At 42.2% G+C, this 21,610-nt stretch overlaps 1 protein-coding gene across 1 annotated transcript; it reads left to right on the forward strand.

Annotated features, from left to right (window-relative positions):
* Positions 1-7,737: 7,737 nt before the first annotated feature.
* Positions 7,738-9,907, forward strand: LOC115680349 (omega-hydroxypalmitate O-feruloyl transferase-like). The gene is made up of 3 exons (XM_030604150.2): positions 7,738-7,841; positions 8,027-8,492; positions 8,756-9,907. The coding sequence occupies exons 1-3, from the start codon at positions 7,786-7,788 to the stop codon at positions 9,614-9,616; spliced, it is 1,383 nt and encodes a 460-aa protein (XP_030460010.1). The 5' UTR covers positions 7,738-7,785; the 3' UTR covers positions 9,617-9,907.
* The last annotated feature ends 11,703 nt before the right edge of the window (positions 9,908-21,610 follow it).

Here is a 21,610-nt window from a genome sequence, read left to right on the forward strand (position 1 = left end):
TTTTTGAAAAACAATCACTTAATTGCTAAAATTTTTGAAAAACGATCACTTAAGTGCCAACTTCGGTGCCGTACATAATTTTTCGCCGGAAATCCGACGTGGCATTTTTTTTATTAATTTCTGAAGCTGACGTGGCTCGCTGGAGATTGGCACTTAAGTGATCATTTTTCAAAAAATGTAGCACTTAAGTGATTGTTTTAAAAAAATTTTAACACTTAAGTAATCGTTTTTCAAAAATTTTAGCATTGAAGTGATCCAAAAAAAAACTTTTGACACTTAAGTGATCGTTTTTCCTCCGATTTGGCACTTAAGTGAGCGCCGTACACAAATTATGGCACTTATAGTGTCCTTTTGCCGAGATATGCGTGTTTGTTTGGCAAGAGAAATTTTGTTTAAGATGAATGGATTTGGTGAGGAAAATAGCCACCGACGATGCCGTTTTTGTGGCCCGAGTTAGCCGACGGTCCGGTGGGGTGGTGGCCATTGGCGGCGACGTGGCGGCTGATGTTCGATTGGCCGTGGTCTCGCCGAGAGTTCGTCTGACATGGCAGACTCTCGGCGAGGGAACCCACCGGCAAGCTTGAAGGTGAAGGCTTGAAGAAGAAGTCTCGGCGAAGAAGTTCTGGGCAGAAGGCACGAAAAGGAGGAGGAAGAACAGAAAAGACAAAAATGGAATAAAGAGGAACTAAAAAGAAAAAATAAAAATAAAAAAGGCAAAAAGAAAAGAAAAAAAAATCAGAAAAGGAATAGGAAAAAAGAATCCGGAGCGGGTCAGAGAGAGTCAAGTCAAGTGTCGGGCGGATCGGGTCGGCGACCCGGTCCGAAATCTTTATTTTATTAATAAAAATATAAAATATATTTTTTAAATTAAAAAAATTCGAAAATGTTTAAAAATCCAAAAAATATTAAAAGTCTAAAAAAACATTAAAAAAATTAAAAAATCCAAAATTAAAAAAAATCAGAAAAAATCAGAAAAATTCCAAAAAAATCCAGAAAATTAGGAAATGTTCAGAAATCATTTTTGGGCTTAATTTCACCAGATATTAGTGTTTTTCTCATTTTAGACTTAGTTTAAAACTTGTAAAAATTGAGAAAACCTTTGAAAATTTTCTCAAAAATCGGACAAGCCATGAGGGCTTTACTTTAGGGCTTTTGATTGCCTTTTCTTTTTTAGAGACGATGCTAGGTCGCTGGTTGCTTGTTTTCTTTATGATTATCTGGTTGCGCACTTTTAATACATTGATTGTTATCTTCTATTTTTAGAACGGTTAGGTAGAATCTTAGTTTTTTCGATAGGCTGTCCGGTACATTAATTTGCAAACATTCAAGTTTAGGTACCGAAAGGGCACTAGTTAGATCGCTAGTGTAATCAAGTCCCCGAATTTTGGAATCTCTGGTTTTCGCACGTATCGAGACGACACTCCCTCGTCTCGATCAGGGTTTCTAGCCAATCCTTGATCATGGCTAGTGGCGACTCCAATGGAATGCATAGTTTAGATAATTCTCGTCGCATAAGGTATGAGGCTTGGGAGCGCTTCGGTCCTTGGATTAATGAACCATTTGGTTCGTCTTTCAAACGAATCAATCGATGTTCGTATCTATCGACAAATACCTTTTGGCCTAACCGATCGGGACGGGTAGGTCGTGACAGCTTGGCGACTCCGCTGGGGACTTGAGGACTTAAGCCTAATAAACGTGATTGTTTGTTAACTAACGTGGTCTTATGGCAGCGCATCGTGAAGGCTAAGGTAAGTTCGCTAACGTTGTGTTAAATGATTTTGTAGGTTGAGAGTTATAAGGGGTGGAGTGATTGTTGACGTGTTTGTTTTGCAGGTTGGTGTATGGGTGTATATGTATGTGAATGAAAATAGAAGTGCTGTTTAGATATCAACTGTTGTGCATGTTTTTACCTGCTTTAGCACTACACTTTGCACAGACAACCCGCGATCTAAAACCTCGATCGCCTTAGGAAACCCATAAAAGATGCCAAAAGTGTGGAAACCGTGCGGGGAAGGACCCATGGCTATCCTCTTTTGGTCCCGCTCATCTTCGAATAGTGATAAAGAGAACTGTCCGACGCAAGTGCAGAGCGGGGAAAACTCTTTTGATCTATTTGAGATGGGGACCGTAAGCCTTCAGAATCCCACCTTTTAGTGAACCTCACAAGTGCATCTGCATGTTTTTGTGATTTAAAAGAATGATCGTCACCCGCTGTAAGTATGATTTCTCTCGTTATTAGTTCACTTTGAATTGAAACTTTCATTTTTGAAATTCGCAGAAATCAATCGAATGCCCTAAGTGATCTAAGCTTATAATTGAAAATTTCGAGTAATCACTCTTGATAGTGAGCCTTGAGCATAAATCTTAAACATCTCTGATTTGGCCCTACAAAACAGATGGTCTTGTCTAAATTTTCAATCATGGGTTTAAAATCACATTTTGTATAGAAATTCTTCCAAGTCAAGATGGTATTTTGGGGCATAAAGCTGAAATCACATTTTTTATAAAATTCTTTTTTGTCCTCATTTCGGAATTGAAATTCAATTTACATTTTTGTGTATTGATTTCTCAAAACAAGAATCATCTCGTTTTTTGCAAAAGTAAAATCACAAATCAGTCTTTCAAAATTGATGCCACATTTTGCATATGAAACTTTTGAAATAGAATGGGTGTTCGATTGATAGTTGCGATTTGATCTTTTATTGATGTCTCCTCTCGTGACGAAATCCTGGTGAAATACCAAATGCCCAAAAATAGGGACCATGGGGGCATGTATCGTCGCCTCGCTTTCGTTATAAGAGGCGGCATCAGTGAAAGATTGCTTTTTCATTCACATAGTGACATTGTCTTCCTTTCGCAGGTTATGCGCAACGGCCATTCTTTGGAATCCTCTCGCTTGACCATGCCAAGAAGTGGACTTTAAAGCTAGGACGAGAATTATTTATTGCATTCCTTTATGCAAGAGTTTTTTGTACCATGTCCTTGTCTTTATTCTCATTGAGAACCATGTTTTTTATTTGGGTTTAATTGTGAACCCAATTGATGTGTTTGTAAATCGTGCGACTATCATCCTTGAGTAATGAGGTTTTAGTTCATATCATTGGTCTTTGAAAGTACTTGTAGTACTTCAAACTGAGCCGCGCGGGTTAGGCTTTTATGCCTTACTTTCAAAATGTTTCGAAAATAAGTTTTTTTTTTTAAAAGGACTTGCTTAAGGTCTTATATTTCTTTGCTTGGTCATTTTCTCAATTGGGACCGCAAGATGATACTGTGAGATGGTAAAATGAATGACTTGTTCGACATTCACCTCCTCCAAAGACAAAAGTATAAGCACTTAGAACCCGAGTCAAATGCAACATGGCCTGATCACCAATTGAGTGCGTCATGGGGCAACACCTCTTGCCAACAAATCACAACAAGACAAAGGCGCACATTCTCCCTTTCCTTTGCGAAGATATGATAGGATGCCAAATCGATCGACTTTGAAAAAAAAGATAGACTCCAAACAAGAGCCTGCAGGCAAGCATGGCAGAAGCAACATGTGTCGAGGAAACTTGATTCGGCATAAGGGCAGCACCTCTCACCAAGAGAACGTGATCGAAGCGTTCACTTCAGCACAAAAGGAGTTTGGAGAGCGATTGAAGACCCGCTGACCAAATACAATGAAATTGCATATGGCTAAGTCATTTGACTCAATGTGGAGCACCCAATTACTGGGACAAATCTCTCTCTTCTCCACCAAGCAGGCATAATGGAGTATCATATGTAGAACGTCTCTCACCAACAAATCACGACAAGACATCCAATTTAGCGCGAAAGGATGTATCGTTCCTAAATTGAGTCCAATTTAGTATGGAGATAACACATCCCACTTTCTTTTCTCGCAGAGGGATGATTGGAGAAAATCACTCAAGGGGCAACAACCACCATTCATGAAGTATGATGAAATGGAATAAAAAATGTGTTTGATCATGGTGACGAAGTTTCCAACTAAGAAAACGCGAGGAGGTAGAATCATCTACATCGGCATAAAAGGAGTTGTATCGTTCCTAAATTAGCTCAACCTATAATGGAAATGACTTGGGCCATCTCTCATTTTGCAGGTAGAGGAATGTATGAGGGAAAGCATCTAAGAAGCAATGCCCTCAAGTGTCAAAGCAGGGAGTACCCCTCTCCTCTAGTCTCCGACGTTTACTTAGACTTAGTGAATTCGATAACATCAGAATGGCCTATTTGGGAACAAGTTCTTCAAGATAACCTGGAAATAATGATCCGCATTTACATTTTTCAAACTTCTTGTTGATAAGATGTCATTTTGAAAAGAACATATGAAAATAAGAGGAATTGAATTTTGTGAATTATCCCGTGAATGAAATAAGGGCCGCAAGGCCAATTTTCATGCAACCCAAGCCACTTTAGGTGATTTGTATTATAAATATATTGCACACATCCTTTATGTGTGTATTTCTTTTTAAAAAATGCCGACAAGTCAAAGGCGAATGAAAGTGGATAAAGGGTAATCTTGTATTGATTCCAATTTATTCTTCATAATCCTTTTCCTATCATATATTATCTCCACTCTTGAAGGGAGTTGTCAAATACCCAAGAAGGCGAATTCAAATGAGGGTAAATTGTATCGTTTCCAATTGTCCATTTTGATTCCATTTTTGACAAAATTCTCCTTTTCTTTCATAGGAAGCATAAAAAACCTGAAGGACAAATGCAAGTGAAGGATAATGATGTGTCGTTTCCAATCTTTCAATTTATAAAGATTCATGCACTAACACATTCTTTCTTATTCTTTACAGGGTTACCAAGTCGTCATACCGCAGGTAAGTACCCTTCTTCCAAAATTCAAATGAAAATCAAATGAAAATTTTCTTCATGAAAAAATGGGGGAGTTTATGATGTATTTGAGAAAAGAGAACAAAAGTAGAATTGTGAAAGCAAACTTTTCACGAAAATTTTGAATATCGTCTTTATCCAAAAATTGCATTGATTCTTGGCGGATCATTCATTTTGAATCAAAATTCCCTGTGGAGATTAATCAATCCGTGATGATCTCAACAAAATGAAAGGGAGATGTTAATTATGCCAAGTGAGAAACACTTAAGATGAGGAAAGGCAAACCATTCCCAAATACGTCCTGTAAATACTTTGAGAGGAGCGAAAAAGAGAAACTCGTGTTGTTTAAGGACGAGAGATTCATTCGCGAATAGTATACATATCGAAATGAAAAGAGGCATTTCCTTCTTATATCATATACACTACAGGTGATCATAGTTAAGCCCATTTGAGCCTTTAAATGTGAAGAATTCTCAAAATGCCCCTGTCAAGAACCACCCCACAATTGGGACAAATTTGGAGATTTTGGTTAACATCATTTGGTGAAAAGATGAGAAAGATTTATTTGCTCTCACTGGTATCAATCTTTTTGTGGTAACTTCAGGTGAATCCTTGTGGAAGCTCGAAACATCCCAAAATGAAGAAAAGTATTCATTTCTCTACCCAAACACTCATACCCTTTGTTCAGCCAAGTTGAGCCTGAATATTCATTTCTAAAGCCCAAGTGGTGATTATCTCCCTATACTGGGACAAAGCATGTGATTTATCAAGACAATGGATACTCATAAGACAATGTGAAAAACATCTCGAAAGTCCTAAAAGCTCAAAAAAAATCAAAAGTCAAATGAAAACTAGGAGGCATGAAAAAGCAGTATACCTAGTAAAAGCAAGGCCAATGCCCATTAAAAAAAAGAGAGAAAAAGTAGCATCAAGAGAAGAATTCTTTTGTGAGGAAAAGTGTCAAAAGCAAAATGCCTGCATGAAAAGAAAATCATTGCAAATGCAAAAGTCGTTAGAGAAAAGAGCGAAGCTCTTGTATTGAAATGATTAATCAATGGACTTTCTGGATTTCAAAAGGCAAGTGTCCTCGAAAAGATTGAATGATATGGTAATAATGCCACGGTGATCACCAACTTTTGAATCCCTTTTGAAAATTTCTGAGCCTTTCGAGCCTTTACCCAAATCAATGTTATAACCTTCTCCAAAGTCTCTTCGGATTGGGATGGTCTAAGCAGAAATTTGGATTCCCAAACAAGCTATCGCTTGAAGAAGTGGGGGCAAAGTTATCTTATCTCATCTTAAGATTTCTTGACTTGTAAACCTGATGGAGATGCTGATTGACAATTATTTCATTCCTTAGCCGGTAATGCTCATCCATTGTTGAAATCGTGACCAAACCTACATTACGGTCCTTTAAAAAACCTCTTCGATCGGTCAATGTGTACTTATGGCGAATGATTCTCAAAACCCTCGACAGCGGTCATGTGAGGTATATTGAGTGATCAGACTATTTCCCACATTAATGGATGGGATCAAGCAGCCTTCTTGAGAGTATGTGAGAAGCCCTTTTCATGAGTAATCAAGTCCCACATTCAAGTTTAGGTACCGAAAGGGCACTAGTTAGATCGCTAGTGTAATCAAGTCCCCGAATTTTAGAATCTCTGGTTTTCGCACGTATCGAGACGACACTCCCGCGTCTCGATCAGGGTTTCTAGCCAATCCTTAATCATGGCTAGTGGCGACTCCAATGGAATGCATAGTTTAAATAATTCTCGTCGCATAAGGTATGAGGCTTGGGAGCGCTTGGGTCCTTGGATTAATGAATCATTTGGTTCGTCTTTCAAACGAATCAATCGATGTTCGTATCTATCGACAAATACCTTTTGGCCTAACCGATCGGGATGGGTAGGTCGCGACAGAAACCTTCTCCAATTAGAAAACCATTCAATTAGGAAACCTATTCAAAATAAGAAACCTACTTGAATTAGTAAACTTTCCTTTTTGGGCTCAAAATTGAGACATAATTTAACACGTGGAATGCTCCATATTGAACTCAGCATACAAACAGAGAGACTAAGAGCAGAAGATAAGTGGTTCCATTGCTCTAGTCAATTGGAGTTCAGAATTCTCTCCCGGGTTGTTTGATAAGGAACGAAAGAACAAAGAAACACAATCCTAGAACGTGAGAGAAGAAAGAGACGTCGTATCCTGCTTGGTTATTTGAACAGGCGAAGAAAAACAGGGAATCAAAGGCAGAGAAGAGACCACGTCGGTCGCATTTCAGGGAGATACGCTTTCGGAACAAGCATTTAACAGTCCACAATCACTAATCAGGAGGAGAACAGATGCAAAGATGGTGTGTGAATTGAAACGGACGGCCAAAGCTAAGCGTATCAGACCAAAGAAACACTGAAAAACCATTTTGCCTGTCTTTAATTCCATTGTCCTGGTGACAATCGACCTCTAACTATACAAATTGACAGGGAAGCTGCCCAGAAACCACAGATGATAAACAGGCGTCATCATCCACAATGCAACCACTCTAGAATCCTTCATTATGAACAAATGCCTTCAACTTCAAGCTTCAAGAAATGGAGTTATTAACAAAAGGATAACGACTTATACCTGTGAGTTTGGATCCAAACGAATGAACCTGGTTTCTTCTTTGGTTAATGTCATGCTAATTTTGGAATAATTTACCTGTGGCAGTAGACTACCCTCCTTCAAGGTCAACCCCACATCTTTGCAATTCCTGAAGAACACTCAAATTCAAGACATTCTCCTTCTCCTTGCCATTAATCCCTATCTAATACCGCTTTGCGTACAAGACAGCCGCCATCACCGGTCTCTTTCATGGCGGTACATTTGTTTACCCACACGTTTGCCAGTTAAAAGTTTGGGCCGCCTCTTCTTTATATAATTCGTGTCTTCCTTAAGCACATGAATATTATGCACACCTCTGTTGCTCATCCCGCTGCTCTCCGATCATCTCACAGGTAAATTTGCTTGATTTTTTCATTTGTCTTGTTTGGTCCCAGTTTAGTCCCAGTCTATTTGATGTGAAGAGACGAACAAAACAAAATTCATTATAATTTGAGGTGCATATACCATGCATTAGTCCACGAGAAATTTTGTGCCTCTGCTATAAGAACCATGCGTGACTTGATGAAGTTGTGACCAGGCTTTTGAATCTAATCTTAATGGCGGCTACTGTCAATAATGGCGCCACCCTTGAACTCAGCGTAGAGAAACAAGAAGCTATTCTGGTTCCCCCCGCTGAGGAGACTGAGAAGGGCCTCTACTACCTCTCAAACCTCGACCAGAACATTGCGGTGATTGTCCGCACCATCTACTGCTTCAAGTCCGATTCAAAAGGCAACGAGGAAGCTTTTGATGTCATCAAGAATGGTCTCTCCGAGGTTCTTGTTCACTACTATCCGCTTTCGGGGAGGCTGACTATCAGCCCCGAAGGGAAGCTCATAGTGAATTGCACGGGGGAGGGTGCAGTTTTGGTTGAGGCCGAAGCTAACTGTGCCATTGAGGAGATTGGAGACATTACCAAACCTGATCCAGTGACTCTTGGAAAGCTGGTTTACGACATTCCTGGTGCCAGTAACATCCTCGAGATACCTCCCGTAGTGGCTCAGGTTGGATAATAACTTCTTTAGTGGATGTCACTCATCTTATCAATCTTTCGTCGAAAAGTTGTAAGTTGAATCTTCAGAGGTGAATTAAAATATCTGGATGTTTGTCCATTATTCATGTGTCTGGCATTTTTTACCTAGGTGAAGCTCAGTTAGTTGATGTTTTTTCGCTGCATCTTAGCTACTTTTGTGTTGTGCCCTCCCCTCGGATTGGAGAGTTAAATCCGCCCTTGGAACTCATATGGACTCTACTCTTTGTTGTGCAGGTGACAAGATTCAAGTGTGGAGGGTTTGTTTTGGGGCTATGCGTGAACCACTGTATGTTTGATGGGATTGCTGCCATGGAATTTGTGAATTCCTGGGGTCAAACTGCCAGGGGATTGACTCTGAAAGTCCCTCCTTTCCTGGACAGAACCATACTCAAAGCCCGAAATCCTCCTAAGGTAGAGTTTACACATCACGAATTTGACCAGATTGAAGATGTCTCAAACACTGGCAAACTATACGTAGATGAGGCAATGCACTACAGATCATTCTGTTTCGACCCTGAAAAGCTCGAACAACTCAAGAAGAAAGCCATGGAAGATGGAGCCCTGGATAGATGCACGACTTTTGAAGCCTTGTCGGCATTTGTGTGGAGAGCTCGGACGAAAGCATTAAAAATGAAGCCTGACCAACAAACGAAGCTCCTCTTTGCAGTTGATGGACGGTCTCGCTTTGAGCCTCCGCTGCCTGAGGGTTACTTTGGTAATGGTATAGTGTTAACAAACTCTCTGTGCAGTGCCGGCGATCTCCTGGAGAGGCCCCTGTCTTTTGCGGTGAGGAAGGTCCACTATGCAAATGAAATGGTCACAGACAGCTACATGAGGTCAGCAATAGACTACTTTGAAACAACAAGAGCAAGACCATCCCTGGCAGCAACACTTCTCATCACAAATTGGTCTTGGCTGTCCTTCCACACCACTGACTTTGGATGGGGAGAGCCTGTTCTGTCTGGCCCCGTGGCTTTGCCTGAGAAGGAAGTCATTCTTTTCCTATCTCATGGTAAAGAAAGGAAAAGCATAAATGTGCTACTTGGGTTGCCAGAGTCAGCCATGAACATCTTCGAACAGCTGATGAACTTCTGAAAGTGATTTTTCCTGTCTTATCCTGCCCTGCCCGATAATTTGTGTTAAATTATGTCATTTGTTGTGTAGAGAAAGATTATGGTTTTAGGCTCTACATGGTATCCGTGTGCTGGTGCTTAGTAGTCTGCACCGACTAAGTTAAAGGTGAAGATGAAGCTACTCTGTAAAAGGAAGCGCAACTACATTCCTCTTGTAGCCCATCTTAGTATTATCATTATTAATTATCACCGCAAAGTCCTTGTATTTCAATAAATCCAGGCTGGCAAAGTCCATGCCGCAGCTCTTAATCGATGGAGTTCTGTATCATAAATTGAACTCTGATGCAATATAGCTAGCCAAGATAAAACTCAAGTGGCCAAAAATTTGGCACCATAATTAGTGCTATTGTTTTCTCAGGCAGATATTATGCACATCATCCAGCAAAATTTGAAGGACCTTGCTTGCTTGGGTCATTCTTCACTCTCATCCTGACTAGACATGTTATTATGACCAATTGGCAAAGACCGGCTTATTCTAACTTTTAAGGCAACTCTTTGCACGACTGAATGGGCAATAAGAATGAACTTTTTTACCAAGAAACACGAAGCCTTACTCGGAAAGGAGTCCTTTTCTATGTGAACTACTGTCAAAATCTGAATCTATGACCATTGTAATGCATGAAACTGTGCGCTGAAGGTGATGTAGATGATTTCTTTTTGTCAATATCGCACGCTCAAAGTCCTTGGATGAATTAATGGGATTCGATCAATTTATGGTTGGAGCACATAACAACCACTTATCTCACCCTCTCGCAGTAGTTATGTGGCCGCCTAGTCAATATTTAAATGTTAATGACAATGTGATGTCTACTACATGGAGTGCGAACCATTACGTAATATCCGATGCTAGATTTTGCAGTATTTTCTTCCATAGTATCTTGACGTTACACGAGCGTGAAAGCGATTCAAGAATAAGTTTTGATAGATCTTGACGTGACATGAGCATGAAAGGGATTCAAGAATTAGTTTTGGTAGATTTTGCGCTATTTTCTTCCACAGTATCTCGACGTGACATGGGCGTGAAAGGGTTCAAGAATCAGTTTTGATACACGAGGCGAACTTCCACAGGGCCAGAGTAATGAAGATGACTTTGACATCTTAGTCTTTCCTGGAATGCTCCAGATTGAACTCAGCAGACAAACAGAGAGAATGAGAGCAGAAGATAAGTGGTTCCATTGCTCTAGTCAATTGGACTCCAGAATTCTCCCCGGGTTGTTTGATAAGGAACGAAAGAACAAAGAAACACGATCCTAGAACGTGAAATAAGAAAGAGACGTCGTTTCCTGCTTGGTTATTTGAACAGGCGAAGAAAAACAGGGAATCAAAGGCAGAGAAGAGACCACGTCGGTCGCATTTCGGGGAGATACGCTTTCGGAACAAGCATTTAGCAGTCCATAATCACTAATCAGGAGGAGAACAGATGCAAAGATGGTGTGTGAATTGAAACGGACGGCCAAAGCTAAGCGTATCAGACCAAAGAAACACTGAAAAACCATCTTGCCTGTCTTTAATTCCATTGTCCTGGTGACAATCGACCTCTAACTATACAATTGGCAGGGAAGGTGCCCAGAGACCATAGATGATAAACAGGCGTCGTCATCCACGATGCAACCAGTAACCACTCTAGAATCCTTCATTATGAACAAATGCCTTCAACTTCAAGCTTCAAGAAATGGAGTTATTAACAAAAGGATAACGACTTATACCTGTGAGTTTGGATCCAAACGAATGAACCTGGTATCTTCTTTGGCTAATGTCATGCTAATTTTGGAACAAGTAAAGGTTGATGTGTTGTGTCATACTCCTTGAGCGCTTATATTCTGAAGACACCTACTCTCACTCTCACAAAAGAGTCAGATAATTCAATTTGCGAAATTCCACCAAGATTAGAAGACAGGCTCAAATAAGAGGTGATGGATATTAGGATTGTTTTTTTTTTTTTTTGATGAATTTCAAATGAAATTGGATATTGGGAAGGTGATTGTACATGAGTTACATGGTTCTTGGAGATAAAATCAGAAAATAAATAATTTTTTTAAGATGAAAGTTCCATCCAACCCTATTTATACCATTCCCCAGATTATCAACTTAAGTTTGCTTAAATGTTCTTTTCTCTCTCTGTCGGCAAACCCCCTCATCTCCCAAAAACTCTTCCCTCTTTTGACGCTCAACCGTACGCTATCAACTTCAGGTTTGATTGTCTTTTCTTCTCTCCCAATAGAATAAACAAAGTAATCACGCCCTCCGCCTCTGGCCCACCTCAAGAGTTGCTTGCCGCCATCGCCACTACTTAATAGCGATGTCCCGGAGAAGTTGATTGCGGCTTTCTCTTCGGTCTTCAATTCGCACGTATCATTGCTCCGGCTCCTTCGCCAGGGAAAAGAACAACCCTTCACGGTTTCGGAGGTCATTAAGGAGAAGAAGCTCAAGGTTGTTCCTTTCTTTGCATTAGGTAAAAGCTCAAGCCTCACGAGGATGTGGTTTTAATTTTTAAAATTTTTTATAGTCAAAAGAAAGCCCATTCAGAATATTATAAAACCCCCAACTTGGTCACCTCAAAATCTAGTTAGAAACCGATGCAATTTGGACCATAAAGTTGCTAGACGTGCACTGTTCATCACACGTGGAAAACTTCGAAAATTCGTTTCGGGCAAACCATAAGCTCAAATCAAGATCTGTAAAATGCTACAACTTCACAACACTCTAAACTATCATTTCTATATATATACGTAGTTTGATAATTCAGAAATTGGACTTCACAACTTGAATTTCACAAAACTTCAAAATTGTGCCATAATTCCGAACACTACTTCGATTGAACGAACAAGGAGCACGAGCACTTACCCGATGTTATGATACGTAATAAATCTGACTTGACGAAGCATTCGTGGTGTGTGCGAGCTCTCTCTTTTCCCTATCTCTCCTTCCTCTTTCTTTTCCCTTTTCTTCTTTCCCTTTCTCGTGCGAGCTTTCTGTTTTCCTCTGAGCTGAACGTCCCTTCTCCTTATAAACTGTAAATTTGGCATAGCTTTTTTTAGAGAACCTCATGCTTTTTTGTAATTAGCAAGCTTAAAATGTGACATCCTGACTTTTCTCCAATGCCTGGTACTATTCATATCAGGTCTTTCTCGTTTCTCTCTCGATTTGCTGGTGCTCGCAGTACTGTTCACCCGCCTGCCTTACTGTGATCCTGATCGATCCACCCGTCGATTTCTTTTGAGCTTCGGGGTCTTAATTTGCCAGTTGGTATCCTCGCTCTTAACGGTTGGGATCCTCGCTCGGTGTTTCCTGGCTTGCTGGTGGGTAGAGATGGTGATCTTCCTTGGTCTTACTCTGCATTCCGGTGTAGGTGCTATTCCTAGAGCTCGGCCCGCTGATGTTGGCTGTGATTCAGTGACGGTAGTCGCTTCCACCTTATCTTTAATTAATATGATAGAATTCCTGCTCGGTGCTCCCCTGCGTGCTCCATGGCAGATTTGGAGTAATGGAATCCATGGCAGAAAAACTCGCTTCTCGTGAGGCGCTTCCTCTGCTGAAGCCTTCTATGGTTAAGGTGAAAGCCAAGCAAGCTAAGGTGCCTTCTAAGCATCCCTATGTTGTTAATTTTGGCTCGACTGAAGCTATCCCGCGGTCTGCCCCTGTGGAATTGGCGAAGGTGAAATTCCTTGCTGGTTCAGAAGGAGCGGATGCTTCCACTGCTATAATTCAAGCTCAGCAGAGACAACGTCCTAATAGTCGCGATTGTAGCCGTGGACGGAATTGGTCCAACCCGCATCGAAGTGTTTCTGTTGATGTTGGGACGAACAAAGACCCACAAGGAAAAACAGGGCCTATGGCTAGGCGAAGCCGCAGCAGGGGGGAAGCATTCACCAAGCCACCCCTCCGGGACCCAATGCAGCAACCTACTCAGCGCTCATGGGTTGCTATTGCTAAGTCCCCCGAGAAGGGGTATACTCTATCCTATATCCCACCCTCTATGATTGATGGTAAACCGGTTGTTAGAATTTATGAGGAGATTCTAGAGGATACCAATCCGAAGTGGATGGAGTGCTTAGTCGGCTACTATGTTGGCAAGAAATTACCTTTTAAGATTATGAAGAATGCGGTAAAAAATGTGCGGGGGACACATGTGTTTGATGTCTTGGCAAAAGTTGATGGTTTTTTCTGCTTTCATATTCCTGATGAAGCTTTTCATCGGAAAATTTTGGATGGTGGTCCGATTACTATTCTTAGGGTGCCAATGAACTCCAACAATGGCATCCGACGTTGAAGCTTAAAGAAAAACCAACATGAGGCTTTACCCGTCTGGGTTAAACTGAGAAATATTCCTTATGCTTTGTGGTCTGCATCGGGAATTAGTGCGGTGGCTAATGCAATTGAGAAACCTTTTTATGTGGATATGCAAACGGAAAATATGAGAATGATTTCATATGCTAGAATGTGCATTGAGATCAAGGCGACTCAGACTTTGCTTGACTCTGTTGATGTCATCTTGAATGATGATATTTGGTCGATCAAGGTAGAGTATGAGTGGTGACATGTGTCATGTATGGCTTGCGGTACAATCGGCCATAGATGTGCTCCAACTAGTGAATTGCCCACCGTTATTCTTAAGGCCCCAACATTAGCAATTGCTGCTGAGGATGTTCCTCCTTCGGTGGATGTTACGTGGGAGACAGTTAGGAAGAGGCATGGTGCGGTGCACTCAAGAATCTCTGCCTTGGCAACCTCTCCTGTTCTAAGTTCGGATACTTTTAACCCCATACACAGTTCTGCTATTGCGGGTGTACAGACCCTCCCGGACCCTGATATGATTCTCGAGCCACTTCTGTGGCATCGTCTGAGTCGAAAGACATCGAAGGGGATATGGCCAGCAATGTTGGCAGTGACTTAGAGGAGGATTCCCCTTCCCTTGCCTCGTTGAATACTAGATCGAGATCCTTATTGCATCAAGGAGGTGATCCCAACCCCGGCAGCCAAGACCTTATTCCTCCTGATCTCACGATGGTTATCCCTAATCCTGAGAGCAGCCCTATGACTGCTAAGGTGGCCAACCGGTCTCTGACCAAAAAAAAAATTGCTAGCCGATCAAATGTTCGTCGGCCAGCAAGCATAAGTGCAAAACTTAGTCGCGCCATAACTCTTTTCACTGAACCCCGTTTCAAACCAAATTACAGTCAAAAGAAAACCTATTCAGAATATTATAAAACCTTTAACTTGGTCACCTCAAAATCTAGTTAGAAACTGATGCAATTTGGCCCATAAAGTTGCTGGACGTGCACTGTTCATCACACGTGGAAAACTTCGAAAAAATTTGTTTCGGGCAAATCGTAAGCTCAAATCAAGATCTGTAAAATGCTACAACTTCACAACACCCTAAACTATCATTTCTATATATATACACAGTTTGACAATTCAGAAATCGAACTTCACAACTTGAATTTCACAAAACTTCAAAATTGTGCCATAATTCCGAGCACTTCTCCGATTGGACGAACAAGGAGCACAAGCACTTACCCGATGTTATGATATGTAGTAAATCTGGTTTGAAAAAGCTTTCGTGGTGTGTACGCGCTCTCTTTTTTTCCCAGCAAAAGGACACTATTGGTGCCATAACTTGTGTACGGAGATCACTTTGGTGCCATAACTTTTTTTCGGATCACTTTGGTGCCAAAATCGGAGAAAAAAGATCACTTTGGTGACTCCGGCCAAAATTCCGGCCAAAAAAAGAGCCACGTCAGATTTCCGGTGAGCCATGTCAGCATCGGAAATTAATGAAAAAAGAGCCACGTCAGATTTCCGGCGGCCATGTCAGTATTAACACTAAAGTGATCGTTTTTCAAAAAAGTTGGCACCAAAGTGATCCAAAAAAAAGTTATGGCACCAAAGTGATCTCCGTACACAAGTTATGGTACTTGTGGTGTACTTTTGCCCTTTTTTCCCTATCTCTTCTTACTCTTTCTTTTCGATTTTCTTCTTTGCTTTTCTCATGCGAGCTTTCTGTTTTCCTCTGAGCCAAACGTCCTTTCTCCTTTTAAATTGTAAATTTAGCATAGCTTTTCTCAGAGAACCTCATGCTTTTTTGCAATTAGCAAGCTTAAAATGTGACATCCTGACTTTTCTCCAACGCCTGGTACTATTCATATTAGGTCTCCCTCGTTTCTCTCTCGATTTGCTGGTGCTCGCGGTACTGTTCGTCCACCCGCCTTATTGCGTTCCTGGTCGATTTGCCCGTCGGTTTCTTATGAGCTTCGGGGTTTGGATTCGCCAATTGGTATCCTCGCTCTTAACCGTTGGGATCCTCGCTCGGTGTTTCCTGACTAGCTGGTGGGTAGATATGGTGATCTTCCTGGGTCTTACTCTGCATTCCGATGTAGGTGATGTTCCTGGAGCTTGGCCCGCTGGTGTTGGCTGTGATTCGGTAACGGTAGTCGCTTCCACCTTGTCTTTGATTCATACGATAGAATTCCTACTCGATGCTCTCCTGCGTGCTCCACGATAGATTTGGAGTAATGGAATCCATGGCAGAAAAACTCGCTTCTCATGAGGCGCTTCCTCTGCGGAAGCCTTCTATGGTTAAGGCGAAAGCCAAGCAAGCTGAGGTGCCTTCTAAGCAAGCCTTCTATTGTTAAATTTGGCTCGACTGAAGTTATCTTGCGGTCTGCCCCTGTGGAACCCGCGAAGGTAAAATTCCCTGCTGGTTCAGAAGGAGCGGGTGCTTTTGTCCAACCCGCATCGAAGTGTTTCTGTTGATGCTGGGACAAACAAAGACCTGCAAAGAAAAACAAGGCCTATGGCTAGGCGAAGCCGCAGCAGGGGGGAAGCATTCGCCAAGCCACCCCTCCGGGATCCAATGCAGCAACCTACTCAGCGCTCATGGGCTGCTGTTGCTAGATCCGCCGAGAAGGGGTATACTCTATCCTACCTATATCCCACCCTCTATGATTGATGGTAAACCGATTGTTAGAATTTCTGAGGAGATTCTAGAGGATACCAATCCGAAGTGGATGGAGTGCTTAGTCGGCTATTATGTTGGCAAGATTACCTTTTAACATTACTAAGAATTCGGTAAAAAATGTGTGGGGGACACATGTGGTTGATGTCTTGGCAAAAGTTGATGATTTTTTCTGCTTTTATATTTCTGATGAAGCTTTTCGTCAGAAAATTTTGGATGGTGGTCCGATTACTATTCTTAGGGTGCCAATGATACTCCAACAATGGCACCTGGCGTTGAAACTTAAAGAAAAACCAACGTGAGGCTTTACCCATCTAGGTTAAACTGAAAAATATTCCTTATGCTTTGTGGTTTGCATCGGGAATTAGTGCGGTGGCTAATGCAATTGAGAAACCTTTGCATGTGGATATGCAAACGGAAAATATGATAATGATTTCATATGCTAGAATGTGCATTAAGATCAAGGCGACTCAGACTTTGCTTGACTCTGTTGATGTCATCTTAAATGATGATATTTGGTCGATCAAGGTGGAGTATGAGTGGCGACCTGTGTCGTGTATGGCTTGCGGTACAATCGGCCATAGATGTGCTCCAACCAGTGAAGTGCCCACTGTTATTCTTAACGCCTCAATATTAGCAGTTACTACTGAGGATGTTCCTCCTTCGGTAGATGGTACGTGAGAGACAGTTAGGAAGAGGCATGGTGCGGTGCACTCGAGAATCTCTGCCTTGGCGACCTCTCCTGTTCTAGGTTCGGATACTTTTGACCCTATACACAGTTATGCTGTTGCGTGTGTACAGACCCTCCCGGATCTTGATATGAATTCTCGGGCCACTTCTGTGGCATCGTTTGACTCGGAAGACATCGAAGGGGATATGGCCAGCAATGTTGGCAGTGACTTAGAGGAGGATTCTCCTTCCCCTGCCCCGCCGAATACTAGATCGAGATCCTTGTTGCATCAAGGAGGTGATCCCAATCCCGGCAGCCAAGACCCTATTCCTCCTTATCCCGCGATGGTTATCTCTAATCCTGAGAGTAGCCCTTTGACTGCCAAGGTGGCCAACCGGTCTCTGACCAAAAAAAAAATGCTAGCCGATCAAATGTTCGTCGGCCAGCAAGCATAAGTGCAAAACTTAGTCGCATCATAACTCTTTCCACTGAACCCCGTTTCAAACCAATTTATAGTCAAAAGAAAGCCTATTCAGAATATTATAAAACCCTTAACTTGGTCACCTCAAAATCTAGTTAGAAACCGAAGCAATTTGGCCCATAAAGTTGCTGGACGTGCACTGTTCATCACACGTGGAAAACTTCGAAAATTTATTTCGGGCAAATCGTAAGCTCAAATCAAGATCTGTAAAATGCTACAACTTCACAACACCATAAACTATCATTTCTATATATATACACAGTTTGACAATTTAGAAATAGGACTTCACAACTTGAATTTCACAAAACTTCAAAATTGTGCCATAATTCCGAACACTACTCCGATTGGACGAACAAGGAGCACGAGCACTTACCCGATGTTATGATACATAGTAAGTATGGCTTGACGAAGCTTTTGTGGTGTATACGCACTCTCTCTTTTCCCTATCTCTTCTTCCTCTTTCTTTTCCCTTTTCTTCTTTCCCTTTCTCGTGCGAGCTTTTTATTTTCCTCCGAGCCAAACGTCCTTTCTCCTTTTAAACTATAAATTTAGCATAGCTTTTTTTTAGAGAACCTCATGCTTTTTTGCAATTAGCAAGCTTAAAATGTGATATCCTGACTTTTCTCCAACGCTTGGTACTGTTCATATCAGGTCTCCCTCGTTTCTCTCTCGATTTGCTAGTGCTCGCGATACTGTTCACCCGCTTACCTTACTGCGTTCCTGGTCGATCCGCCTGTCGTTTTCTTCTGAGCTTCGGGGTTTGGATTCGCCAGTTGGTATCCTCGCTCTTAACCGTTGGGATCCTCGCTCGGTGTTTTTTGGCTAGCTGGTGGGTAGATATGGTGAACTTCCTGGGTCTTACTCTGCATTTCGGTGTAGGTGCTATTCCTGGAGCTCGGCCCGCTGGTTTTGGCTGTGATTCAGTGACAATAGTCGCTTCCACCTTGTCTTTGATTCATACAATAGAATTCTTGCTTGTTGCTCCCCTGCGTGGTCCATGGCACATCTGGAGTAATGGAATCCATGGCAGAAAAACTCGCTTCTCGTGAGGCGCTTCCTCTGCTGAAGCCTTCTATGGTTAAGGCGAAAACCAAGCAAGTTAAGGTGCCTTCTAAGCATCCCTCTGTTGTTAATTTTGGCTCGACTGAAGCTATCTCGCGGTCTGCCCCTGTGGAACCCGCGAAGGTGAAATTCCCTGCTGGTTCAGAAGGAGCGAATGCTTCCACTACTATAATTCAAGCTCAGCAGAGACAACGTCCTAATAGTCGCGGTCGTAGCCGTGGACGGAATTCGTCCAACCCGCATCGAAGTGTTTCTGTTGATGTTGGGACGAACAAAGACCCGCAAGGAAAAATAGGGCCTATGGCTAGGCAAAGCCGCAGCAGGGGAGAAGCATTCGCCAAGCCACCCCTTCGGGACCCAATGCAGCAACCTACTCAGCGCTCATGGGCTGCTGTTGCTAGGTCCCCCGAGAAGGGGTATACTCTATCCTATATCCCACGCTCTATAATTGATGGTAAACCGGTTGTTAGAATTTATGAGAAGATTCTAGAGGATACCAACCCAAAGTGGATAGAGTGCTTAGTCGGTTACTATGTTGGCAAGAAATTACCTTTTAAGATTACTAAGAATGCGATAAAAAATGTGTGGGGGACACATGTGGTTGATGTCTTGGCAAATGTTGATGGTTTTTTTTGCTTTCATATTCCTGATGAAGCTTTTCGTCTGAAAATTTTGGATGGTGGTCCGATTACTATCCTCAGGGTGCCAATGATACTCCAACAATGGCACCCGGCGTTGAAGCTTAAAGAAAAACCAACATGAGGCTTTACCCGTCTGGATTAAACTGAAAAATATTCCTTATGCTTTGTGGTCTGCATCGGGAATTAGTGCGATGGCTAGTGCAATTAGGAAACCTTTGCATGTGGATATGCAAACGGAAAAGATGAGAATGATTTCATATGCTAGAGTGTGCATTGAGATCAAGGCGACTCAGACTTTGCTTGACTCTGTTGATGTCATCTTGAATGATGATATTTGGTCGATCAAGGTGGAGTATGAGTGGTGACCTGTGTCGTGTATGGCTTGCGATACAATCGGCCATAGATGTGCTCCAACCAGTGAAGTGCCCACTGTTATTCTTAAGACCCCAACATTAGCTGTTGCTGCTGAGGATGTTCCTCCTTCGGTGGATGGTACGTGGGAGACAATTAGGAAGAGGCATGGTGTAGTGCACTCGAGAATCCCTGCCTTGGCGACCTCTCCTGTTCTAGGTTCGGATACTCTTGACTCCATACACAGTTCTGCTATTGCGGGTGTAGAGACCCTCCCGGACCCTGATATGAATTATTGGGCCACTTCTGTGGTATCGTCTAACTCGGAAGACATCGAAGGGGATGTGGCCACCAATGTTGGCAGTGACTTAGAGGAGGATTCCCCTTCGCCTGTCCTGCCGAATACTAGATCGAGATCCTTGTTGCATCAAGGAGGTGATCCCAACCGTGGCAGCCAAGACCATATTCCTCCTTATCCTGCGATGGTTATCCCTAATTCTGATAGCAGCCCTTTGACTGCTAAGGTGGCCAACCCAAAGTCTAAGAAACGGGGTGGCGTGAAAAGGCGGTAGTCTCTTTCCTTCCTTGTATATATATTTTTTGGAGTTTGGAATATTAGGGATCTTATGGACCCCCTGAAACAAGCTGAGATTAGATCCCTTGTTAGATCTAATAATCTTTCTTGTGTTGGTATCCTTAAGACAAAGGTCAATCCGTCTCTTTTTTATAAGATTTCTGCTGGGTTGTTGCCGGGTTGGATGTGGACCTCTAATTATAATTTCTCTCCTCGTTGAAGAATTTGGATTGGATGAAAATCTCAAGCGATGGAGTTAGTAGTTCTTTCTATGTCCTCTTAGGTTATTCACGAGCACTTGCGTCTATTGGCTATGAATAAGAATTGCTATATTTCGGTGGTGTATGGGGAACACACCTTTGTTGCTCGGCGGGCTCTTTGGTCTGATCTTGTCCAATCGAGCCTTCTGTTTACTACTGATACCTGGTTGGTTGCTGGCGATTTTAATGCCATCCGACACCATTCTAATAGATTAGGCAGCTCCAATGTCTGGATCCCTGCATTTGATGAACTCAACACTTGCTTAGACCAAGCAGGCCTTGATGATTTAACATTTGTTGGCCACAGATTTACTTGGTCGACCTTCTCTGGCGCTCTTCGTAAGCAAAGGAAGATTGATAGAGTCCTCATTAACGAGCAATGGTGCAGAGTATTTTCCTTCTCGGAGGCTACGTTCTTGGCTCCGGGAGTCTCTGATCACACTCCTATGATTTTCAGAATTGTGCCTTCCCTATCAATCAGGAAGCCATTCAAATTTTTCAACTACTGGATGTTTCACCCATCTTTCTCGACTATCGTCACTCAAGTGTGGGAATCCCAAGTTGCTGGAACTCCCATGTTCATATTATGCTAGAAGCTTAAGATATTCAAAGGGCGCCTTAAACAACTTAACAGGGAATCTTGCTCTGATATCTCGACCCGCATCGTCCAGGCTAGGTCAGTTCTAATTTATACTCAAGATGCTCTTGCCATCGACCGCCTTAACCGGGTGTTGGCAAATCTTGAAAAGGAACAGCTCTAGGTTTTCTCGGAACTTAGACTCCAAAAGGAATCTTTCTTCGAACAGAAGTCGAGGATTAAATGGTTGATTGAAGGGGACCGAAACACGAAGTACTTTCACCATTTTGTCAACAAGAGGCACCTTCATAATCGTGTTCTATTGGTATCCGACAATGATGGTGCTGTCCTCACTGACCCGAGCTTAGTCCAGCATCATTTTGTT

Source organism: Syzygium oleosum, unplaced genomic scaffold, assembly GCF_021117445.2.
Source record: "Syzygium oleosum isolate NSW1041296 unplaced genomic scaffold, Sole_v2.1 Sole_v2.36, whole genome shotgun sequence".
Taxonomy (NCBI): domain Eukaryota; kingdom Viridiplantae; phylum Streptophyta; class Magnoliopsida; order Myrtales; family Myrtaceae; genus Syzygium; species Syzygium oleosum.

Coding starts and splice junctions, on each gene's coding strand:
- LOC115680349 (XM_030604150.2), top strand. CDS start 7,786: ATGAATATTATGCACACCTCTGTTGCTCATCCCGCTGCTCTCCGATCA. Junction 7,842..8,026: donor GCTCTCCGATCATCTCACAG/GTAAATTTGCTT, acceptor AGTTGTGACCAG/GCTTTTGAATCTAATCTTAA. Junction 8,493..8,755: donor TACCTCCCGTAGTGGCTCAG/GTTGGATAATAA, acceptor TTTGTTGTGCAG/GTGACAAGATTCAAGTGTGG.